At 37.1% G+C, this 10904-nt stretch overlaps 1 protein-coding gene across 1 annotated transcript in view; it reads left to right on the plus strand.

The window, feature by feature from the left end:
* The window catches only part of cass4 (Cas scaffold protein family member 4), an 18159-nt gene extending 7720 nt beyond the window's left edge, over window positions 1–10439 (plus strand). The window contains exons 2-6 of the mRNA XM_079396065.1: window positions 521–925; window positions 5413–5484; window positions 6331–7617; window positions 8697–8780; window positions 8879–10439. Coding sequence (XP_079252191.1) covers window positions 521–925; window positions 5413–5484; window positions 6331–7617; window positions 8697–8780; window positions 8879–9292 — 2262 coding nt within the window. The 3' untranslated portion in view covers window positions 9293–10439. The remainder of the gene's footprint in view (window positions 1–520; window positions 926–5412; window positions 5485–6330; window positions 7618–8696; window positions 8781–8878) is intronic.
* Window positions 10440–10904: the final 465 nt, after the last annotated feature.

The raw sequence follows: 10904 nt of genomic DNA on the forward strand, positions 1-10904 counted from the left end.
TATTTGGTGTTCATTTGTTGCAAATACATTGTGATACATTTGATGATGATCTTCTGTAACATTTAACCTATTTACTGTCACTTTTGATCAATTTTAATGCGTCCTTGCTGAATAAAAATATTATTTTCTTTAAAAAACGTTTGTATATATAGACAGAACATAACCACACTATCAGAGAATATATCATATAATGGCAGTATAATATATTTCAATAATACAAAGAAAAAAAAGGTCTGCTCAGACTTCAAAAACAAAACATTTGTGTTGAATTTTTACTGCCTATCTGAACAAAGTCTCAGAGGACATATAGGGAACAAGGTCACAGGGATTCTTTCAGCAAGGCTTCTAAGTTGTGCCTAGTTACGCAAAGGCCCATTATCCATGTCACACAAGGCCATTGTTTGTTCAAATCCAATTCTGCCATCCGTGGTGGTCCTTCATTGTGTGTCATTGTCATTACGTGTCTTCTTCAAACCAGTAGCTGTCTTCTCTCACATCTTCTATCTTCTGTTTCCTTCAGACGCTGTTTGCCAGGGCTCTTTATGACAACACAGCCGAAACCGAGGATGAACTGGCTTTTCGCAAGGGTGACATCATCATGGTGCTGGAGAAGAATGTGGCTGAGAACATCGGCTGGTGGAAGTGTGCTCTTCGTGGATGTCAGGGCCTGGCACCAGCGAACCGCCTGGCTCCGCTTTCTCCAGCAGAGGCTGAGAAACTTTGTATGAACTTGGGTACAGAGAGGGACTACTTGAGCAAGCACTGCCATCAGAACATCTATCAAACTCCAAAAGCTAGCAGGCCACCAGTGATTCCGATTTATGAAGAAATGAGTACGATATATAAAGTGCCCCTTCAAGCTGCCTCTTCACCAGATAAGCACACGGCACAAGAGGATCTGGAAGAAACCGGGTCTCCTCATGACGTAAGTCTCTCACTGGAGCAACAGCACATTTTCTATCAGTAGTTATGTTTTTATGCACCTAAATAATCAGATTGATAGCTCAATCAGACTGAGATGCTGTAACGGGGTGAACGAGACGCGAGACGTGCAGATCCATTTGCAAGGCTTTCATTCAGAGACGTGGTCATAAACACAGGCAGGGTCAAAACATCGGAAAACAAGTATGGCAAGGGCAAGACACCGAGTAATCCTAGGGCAAGCGTGGGTCTTTGATCGGCGAACGATATCCAGAGGTCTTGAGAAGAGGAGTAGTCTGATAACCAGAGCAATAATCCAAACGAGGTATAAACAGAGTCCGAACGGCGAGACAAGGGTTAATCCAACGGGCAGGAATCAGGAAATGTGGCTATAAACAAAAACTAAACTTAGACTTAGAAAACACGGAAGGGCTTCCTAATGTAGCTATCATTAGGAGAGCAATAAATGCTAGACAATACTGAAACTAAACAAACATTGAATGGCTCGGTAAAACAGCTATACTAGGAGAGTGATAAATGCAGAATAATAATCAGAGCTAAACATAAACACAGAATGGCTCGGTAAGGCAGCTAACACTTGGAGAGTGCTAAACGCAGAACAATACTCGGTGATCTGTGAAAGGAAGTCCATGGTTTAAGTAGGGTGTGTGATTGTGTGATAGTTCTCATGTGTGAGCGTGTGATTGAGACAGCTGGGTGTACTTAGTGCAATCAGCTGTGTATGTGCAATCAGTGCAATGGATGATGGGAAATGCAGTCCAGTGTAATGTGAGGTGTGAGAGTCAATATGATGGAGAGGCGACCTCTTGTGGCAGTTGGACAAAAGACCACAAACCGGATTCGTGACAGATGCCTTCGTGTAAACGCCTAAATAAATCCAGCTAAACTTGATCCAAATTCATTTCAGTTGGATTGAATCAGGTGGTGTAGACCACAAATCATCTGATCAACAGGAAAAAAATCTGATTATTCATAATCTGACTATTCAGATTCAGGTGAATGAATGATGCATTTATATAGCGCTTTTTTATTGTGTATTGCCATACACCCAAAGCACTTTACAATCATGTGGGGGGGTCTCTCCTCTACCACCACCAGTGTGCAGCATCCACCTGGATGATGCGACGGCAGCCACAGCACAACGGTGCCAGTGCGCTCACCACACACCAGCTACAGGTGGAGAGGCGAGAGTGATAGAGCCAATCAAGTGGATGGGGATTATTAGGAGTCCATGATAGACAAGGGCCAGTGGAGGGAAGTTGGCCAGGACACCGGTTTTAAACCCCTACTCTTTACGATAAGTGCCATGGGATTTTTAGTGACCACAGAGAGTCAGGACCTCGGTTTAACATCTCATCCGAAAGACGTTGCTTTTTACAGTATAGTGTCCCCGTCACTATACTGGGTTGTTAGGACCCACACAAACTGCAGGGTGAGCCCCCCTGCTGGCCTCACTAACACCTCTTCCAACAGCAACCTAGTTTTCCCAGGAGGTCTCCCATCCAGGTACTGACCAGGCTCAACCCTGCTTAGCTTCAGTGGGCAACCAGTATTGGGCTGCAGGGTGATATGGCTCAAAAAGGTGTTTCAAAAATACCTATCAGATTTAAAAATACCTTGCATATAATGTACAGTGCTGTGCTGCATATGCTTACATACATTTTAAATATATGTGAATTGGATTGCAATGTTTAGGTTTCATATAAACAGATCTTTCAGAATCTGGAATCGGATTTCAGCCGATGAATGACAACATTTACAGCCAATCAGAATACATTTGACTTTGAGCTCAAGCATTTAAAGTGGCAGAGAACAAATAAACAGCGCTTATAATGAACTATGTTATTGTCCATTGGTGTGGACGCTAAAGTTATTGGACCTTTACACGTGATTCACTAAATATTCCATGAAATGCCAATAGCCAGTCATTCCAAAATGTAAAAGGGAGCACTGAATGTGTAATTATTTAGTAGACTATATGTTGAACTGAGGCTAACAATAAGCAATGTCTCAGAAAGCCCTGCTGGCAAAGAGTTCACAGATGGGGATCAGGGGCCTCTCTCTGCGGGGACAGGTATGTAGCACAGGGGCTTTATGAGCTTGTAAAAGAGTAGCAAAGACAGAATTCAGACACCACTAACTGCAACCAGAAGATCAATGGCTGGTGAACCCAGAGAGAGGGAGAGAGAGAGAGAGAGAGAGAGAGAGAGAGAGAGAGAGAGAGAGAGAGAGAGAGAGAGAGAGAGAAGTGTCTGTTCAAGTTACTGTGTAATAGGTGAAGTATCTGGGTTCACATGTTGCCCATTTCCCCTCCTGCTTCAGGGAGAAATGTTTACCTTTGCAGCTTATGTGTAGCATGGCTTCAATTAGAAAACTGGGTTAATTGGGCAGGCGCACAGTAGTGTACAGCACTTTAAAGGATCCTGTCTCGCTTTAAGAAGTGGGCCATGTGTGTATGGAAGCATATGTGTAGCTAAATTCAATTTGCAATGTAATATGCAAAATGGCAATGCATTTCTGTATTTAGATTTACATTTTCCCATTCATATGTGCAACATTTGGTGCAAAATGAAAATGAAAATTCAATTATATCATTTAAATTTGCCATTTTCTACACTAGTTTTAATATGCAAATTAAAAACATTTTAAAGCTTTATAAGTTGCAAAATGAAAATTTATTACCCAAATTACAAGCAAAAACTGTAGCAAAATGATCATTTAAATGCTGTTTTTAATTTAAATGCATTTAGACATTTAGGGGTAGGACACTTGAGATTGCATTTTCATCGTGAGACCGCGGGATAATTGTAGCGAAATGCAATGAGAGTTTCAAAATGCATTCTGAGCCGCCCAAAGGTGCAGCAAAAGGGTAGTAAAACGGTGATAGCAAAAGGGTAGTAAAACGGTGATTTAAATGTCTTTTTATTTTTCTTAAATGCATTGACACTTGCATATATGACGTTTCAATTGCATTTTCATGAAATCCCCCGCGATAAATATAGTTTAAGTCATTGTGGTTTTGAAAATGCATTCCGAGCCGAGCACGCCCCCTAGCTGTCAATCATTACATCAAGGCGGGGCTCGACAACAGGACAATATAGGTACCATTATATTGGCAATAATGGTAATCGGTAGGCTATTAAATTCACTCATATTTATGTATGATATCCTACACCGTTTACTATTTGATGAAACTCTCATAGTTAATGAAGCCCAAGTGCCTCCTACAGGCCTGTAATGTGAAGTGTAGGCTGGCGAAATTGTGACGTGATAGGAATTTATTAAATTACCATTTTTGATAATTATGTAGCATTACGAAAGTGTCTTATGCTCATCAAGCCTGCATTTATTTGATCAAAAATACAGAAAAACTGTAATGTGAAATATTACAATTTAAAATAATGTTTTTCTATTTTAATATACTTTAAAATATCATTTATTTCTTTGATTCAAAGCTTTTTCAGCATCATTACTCCAGTCTTCAGGGCATGGTCCTTCAGAAATCATTCTAATATGCTGATTTATTATCAGTGTTGGAAACAGTTGTGCTGCTTAATTTTTTGCTTTTTATTTTAATTGAATTGAATTGAATTTGATTTATTTATTTTGGAACCTGTCATACTTTTTTGGGGTTCATTGATAAATAAAATGTAAAAAGAACAGCATTTATTCAAAACAGAGATGTTTTCTAATATTGATCTTTATTATCACTGTTTCTATCAATTTAACAAATCCTTGCTGAATAAAAACTAATTTCTTAAAAAACAACAACAAAAAACATACTGACCACAAGCTTTTGAATGGTAGTGTATGTTGTTACAAAAGTTATATATTTTAAAAGAAAATGCTGTTCTTATTTAACTTTTTATTCATCAAAGAATCCTGAAAAAAGTATGACTGGTTTCCAACATTGCTAATAAATCAGCATCGCATAAAATGTATTTTAAAGTATATTAAAATTTTGTGACTTATTGCAAAAATATATAAAATAGTAATGTATCCAGACTTTTTTTTTTTTTTCACATTGCCCCCTTTTATTATTATTATTATTATTACATTTAAGCCCCTGCCCCTGAAGTTTAAATGCATTTAGGAAAAACACCATTTAAATTATAATTTTGCTACAGTTTTTGCTTGGACATTTAATTTGGGTAATACATTTTAATTTTGCAACTTATAAAGCTTTAAAATATATTTTTAATTTGCATATTAAAACTAGTGTAGAAAATGGCAAATTTAAATGATATAATTGAATTTTAATTTTAATTTTGCACTAAATGTTGCACATATGAATGGAAAAATGTAAATTTAAATACAGAAATACATTGCCATTTTGCATATTACATAGCAAATTGAATTTAGCTACACATATGCTTCCATACATGTGTTGTCATCTCCGTAGGTTATTACATTTTTTGCTTGTTTTTGTTTAGTACCTATATTTACACTATATTTACACTCTCTTTTCAGGCTTTAACTGCCAGAGTGGGTACAGAAATATATGATGTCCCAAGCCTGATGAGAAAACCCTCCTTGTTCACAGTAAGTCCTCTTGAATTTTTTGTTTGTTTGTTTTGTTTTTGATTACAGAAAACATTTTTACTTATGCACAATTTATTTTACTGACAAACATTTGTTTGATCAGTATAAAAATACAGCATAAATAAAAAACAAATCCAGATATCATTTTAAAATATAGAAAATTATTAAATAAATAAATAATATAGAGAAAAAGGTTTATTGTGAAAACTGAAAATATCCTCAGGTTTATGCATCTAATATTAATATGCAGAAAAACGATGTGCTGAATTTGTCTGGAAAATATATTTATTTTTTAATTAATTATTTGTTTTGTTTTTCACATTAGTACAGTGGCAATACTAAAATTCATAATTCAATTTTGGAAACATTACTTAAATAAAATATGTTACAAAATAACATTTAATTCTCTCAGTCTTTGTACATGAAAACATTATTTTTAGGGGTCCTTGGCACTGAAAAGTTTAAAAACCCTTGCACTATTCATTTTTGATTATTCAGTTAAAAGACTGAGAAGACTGTGTGTCACCTTAAGAAATAATCTGCAAAATGATATTGATCAAACTAAGCATCATAAATTGTGTAACTTGTCTTTTAAAGCCATCTACACTGCAGCCTTTGTCAGTGACATCAAACACAGAATTTCATAATAGATATGAACTGCTGCAAAGTGCGAGATGTGCAACTGCAACCAATAAAAAAGTATGCACGGTAACGCCTGTACAGCAACTCATACAAACACATTAAAACTGTGAAGAAGTCTTCACTAATGGAACTCTGATTCAGTACAGTACAGAATTTGTGAACTATTTCTAAGTGAAATATGCTATTTATTTGCTTCTTTTTTAGGTCGCCACATTACCCCCAATGACTTCCCAAGACCCCAATTATGACATCCCAGTGCCCTCCATCAGTGAGGATACTCAAAAGCCTCTATGTGGTTATAGTGCCATGCCAAAACCCTGTAAGTCTGAATGGATTTATGATGTGCCTGTTTTCCCCCAAAAACAGGGATGTGAACCTTGTTACAATGGCACCATGCCACCCAAAACTATGAATTCAAACAAGCCGCTTTATGACACTTTGCCAAATCACAGCTGGCCTGAAAAAAGGCACAGCCCCATTCAGCCCCTCTATGACATCCCTAAACCGAGCAATGCAGTGGTGCAGTCTTGTACAGACCCTGGGAATGCAACAAATTCATGCATCTATGATGTCCCACCCTGCCTTAAACAAAGAGGGAGCCCTGTAGTGTTACCCAGAAAGCAGAGCTCTCCTGAAACAGACTCTAAAAAGACTCTCGAATCTCTTGAGTACAGTGATAAACCTGGACCCATGTATGACCAACTTCATCGTTGGCCCTCAAGGGGCAGAACAATGTGCAGGCAGCCTGTGGAAGGGACGATTAGAAGGGACGATGAGGACAACAAAGACCACCAGAGGAGCTCAACGGTGTCCACCTCCTCCACAGCTTCCAGTTCTTCCAGAAGCTCATGCGACTCTTTCATGCTGAGTTCTCCTGAACCTGAGCCCTTGCGTGAGATCACACTTTCACAGGAGGAAGCCAGCAACAGGTTGCTTGAGCTGCAAGAAGCGGTGTGCCAATCTGTGCCCAAGCTTATGCTGTTCGTCAGCAGCCAGTGGAGAACCAAAGAGCATCTGAGTCAGCACCTCCATCAGATCCGCATGGCCACCGAAGACGTGACTGACTGCATCACTTCCTTCTTGAACTTCACCTTGGATGTCAGAGGTAACGCGCAGCGGCTGACAGACTTTAACCTGCAGACCAGGCTTCTGAAGCAGCTCTCCATTGTTGAAGACTCGGGCTTGATCCTTCAGCAGGCTGCAAGTGCTCTGCGAGATCTAGGCTGGCTGCTGGATACGCTAGCTCAGGATGACGGCCAATCACAGACGCCTGACCACCTGGAGCGCTTTGTTATGGTGGCTCGAACTGTACCAGAGGATGTGAAGAGGCTGGTATCCATCCTGAATGCAAATGGAAAGCTTCTTTTCAGAGTCCCGGCTAAGGAACCAGAAGTGGTGGAGAATTTTGGCTCATCTAAGAGGAGAAGTCACAGCAAAAGTGAACCAATGGTGGACTCAGGAATAGATGAAAGTGACTATGTACAACTTCAGGTAGGCAAATCACCCCATAATTCTTTTCATATTATGACGTATTAAATGTTCATGAATATAGAAAAAAGTCTGCACACCTGTGCTCCAAAAATAGCTTACAAAAATGTTATACCATTCTGTCATATGGGTGATGTTCACGCAGGCTCTTCATCAGACAATTACGTTTTTACCCACATGCCTTTATGCAACAGATGATTGATCACGTTATACATTTAAATTATAGAATAAATTCAATATTAAACCTTAATGAATTAGAAAATGAAAAATAACACGCTGGCAAAAATTGAAATAGTTTAAATGCTACAATTATAATGTACAGTATTAAAAATGGATATTCATTTTGAAGTTTGCTAAAGATTGCATGTAATAGTATTATTAAATTATTTATTTGACTTGTGTTAATGACAGCAAAGTTTATCTAAACGTGAAAATATAGGAAATTAACATGCATGAGAAAATATTATTGTTTTAATCTCTAATATCTGCAGTGATAAATGATACTGATATATCTTGTATCCCTGCATATACATTTCTATAAGGATTCATTCATATTATCTGTATACACAACCATTCAAAAGATCGGGATTGGTGTGACTTTTTACATTTAAAAAAAAAAAGTTCTTATGCTCACCTAGGTTGCATTTATTTGATCCACGAACAATAATATTGAGAAATGTTGTTACAATTTAAAAGAACTGTTTTATATTTGAATATATTTAAAAATATTCCTGTGTAATTCAAAGCTGAATTTTCATCAGCCATTGTATCCAGTCTTCAATATCACATGATCCTTCAGAAATCATTCTAATGTGCTGGTTTGCTGCTCAAGAAACATTTCTTATGATTATCATTTGAAAAATATTTTTTTTATTACATTATAAATGTCTTTACAGTCACATTTGATCAATTTGATGTTTTGTTGCTTAAGTAATAAGTATTAATTTCTTAAAAAATAAATAAAAAAATTACAGACTCCAACCTTTTGACTGGTTGTGTAATGTTGAGTAGATTAAATACATGAACAATAATACTGTTTACCTACTAATAGTATTTTAACCAATACTATTGCTTTTCAACAGACAAAGACAGAGCTCGACCAGCAACCAAAGCCAGCAAAAAGCAGTTTTAAATCAAAGAAGAATGGTGATACCTTGAAAAAACAGGTAAAAACTTGTGACCCTCCCGGTACAGCTCATCATATTGCATTAATCATTGATTTCGACTTTCTAAACCATTTTACTACTCATTGTGTCTTCAATAGGTTTCCAAATCACAGTCCGTTAACACCTGCAGTCCACTCCAGACCTCCAGGAAGCCTTCCATCTCTGACCACTGCCGGCTTTATTTTGGAGCTATTCAGAAGGCCATCAGTGTTTTTATAAGCAGCCTGAATGATGGCCAGCCCCCTGAAAAGTTCATCTCCCACAGCAAGCTGGTCATCATGGTGGGCCAAAGACTCGTGAACACACTGTGTAGTGAAGCTAAAAATCGAGAGGCCAGTAGGGAAATGTTGTCTATGAGCAATCAGCTGTGTGCCCATCTTAAGCAACTGGCCATGGTGACCAAGAAGGCAGCTTTGAACTTCCCAGACAAACTGGCTCTCCAGGAGGTGCAGGACATTGCCAAAGAGCTGGCTCAAAGGGCACAACACTTCAGAATGTCACTGGACGTCTGAGCAGCAGTTTGCCATCTGTTTGCCCAGTTTATCGTGTGGAGGTGGTCTAGTACATGGCACAACAACATGGTATTAGTGAAATATCTCAAGTTGTGTGATTTGTACGTGAGTCTAAACCAACCCTTAAAACAAGCTCATTTTTTTGTTCAGCTTAGTCTGGACGAGGAGGCAGTGTTAAAGGTAACAAAGGGACAACTTATAATTATAACCTCAAATAATGACATTGATGTGTTTACATGCACAACAGTATGCTGATGCAAGAATAAATGCTTTTGTACAAATACCAGTTAAGGTGTTTACATATAGATATTAAAAATGTGTTGCAATCAGGTTCTGCTATCACAGTTTAAAAACAAAATAATTTATACCCAATGAAAGAACATTGTTTGAAGTGCTTGCATGGACTTACGTCGTTGTTGGGTTATTAAGCAATATTACTGTCATTGTGCATGTAAACACATGAAGACAAAGCAGAAAATGTGCTAGTTGCTGTGTAGATGTTAAAGTGACAGTTCACCCAAAAAAAAAAAAATCTGTCATACTGTGTTATGATAGAATGTTAATTTTTGGATGAACTGCTCTTTTTAAAAACAGTAATACAGTAACAGTCTTAAACATGATCTGGGCATCTGTTAGTCTTATTCTTTGTGGTGTTCTCATTCTGCCAAACCTCAGACTTTAAATGAAAAATTGCACTTTTATAATGCCCGACACTGCATACAGATTTTTGGTCATAATAAATAAGCAAAATGTATGTAGGTGACTATATTATGTGTCTGAAAATTCAGTGTTTGAGCAAAATGTAAATATTTCCTCAATACAATTGATGTTACTTTTTTTGTAGAATTTGTCAATGTTCTAGTTTTCAATATTCACACACTGTAAGAATGTGGTATTCTGTTTTTTCACATATTAGATTAGATTAGATTCAACTTTATTGTCATTATGCAGAGTACAAGTACAGAGCTAATGAAATGCAGTTAGCATCTAACCAGAAGTGCAAGAATATAGTGTTTTATATACATATAATTATGTCTGTGAAAATATTTCTTCTAGACACAAATAAAATGTTACTTATCAACATTTTTTGACTGTATATAAGACTGTTTATGTCTTCAGTGCCTAGTAGTTAAAGGGATAGTTCACCAAAAAATAAATAAATAAATAAAATAAAAATTAAAAATAAATACATTTGTCGTCATTCACTCACCACCATCATGTTTTTTTTTTTAACCCGTATAACTGTTTTTCTTCTGTGGAACACAAAAGAAAATATAAAAACCTGTTTTGGTTACTATACTGATTTCCATTGACATTTCTCAAAATATATTTTTTATGTTCCACAGAGGGAAAAAAAGGTCAGAGATTTGGAAAGACATCAAGGTGAGAAAATTACGACAATTTTCATTTTGGTGTGAAGTAGATAAAGTCCTCTAGCTGTTGCACACTAGATGTGTTCAAATATCTTATCGATGTGCAAAATTGTCTGCTAATGAAAAATGTCTGGCTTCTAATGTACAATATAAATAAAGCACTGGCGCCCTCTATGGATTGAACCTTGAAAACCATTCAGTTTGCTGTAACCAGGGATCCCAACCAGATCCTCAACCAA

The sequence above is a fragment of the Barbus barbus genome, assembly GCF_936440315.1.
Source record: "Barbus barbus genome assembly, chromosome: 37".
Lineage (NCBI taxonomy): Eukaryota > Metazoa > Chordata > Actinopteri > Cypriniformes > Cyprinidae > Barbus > Barbus barbus.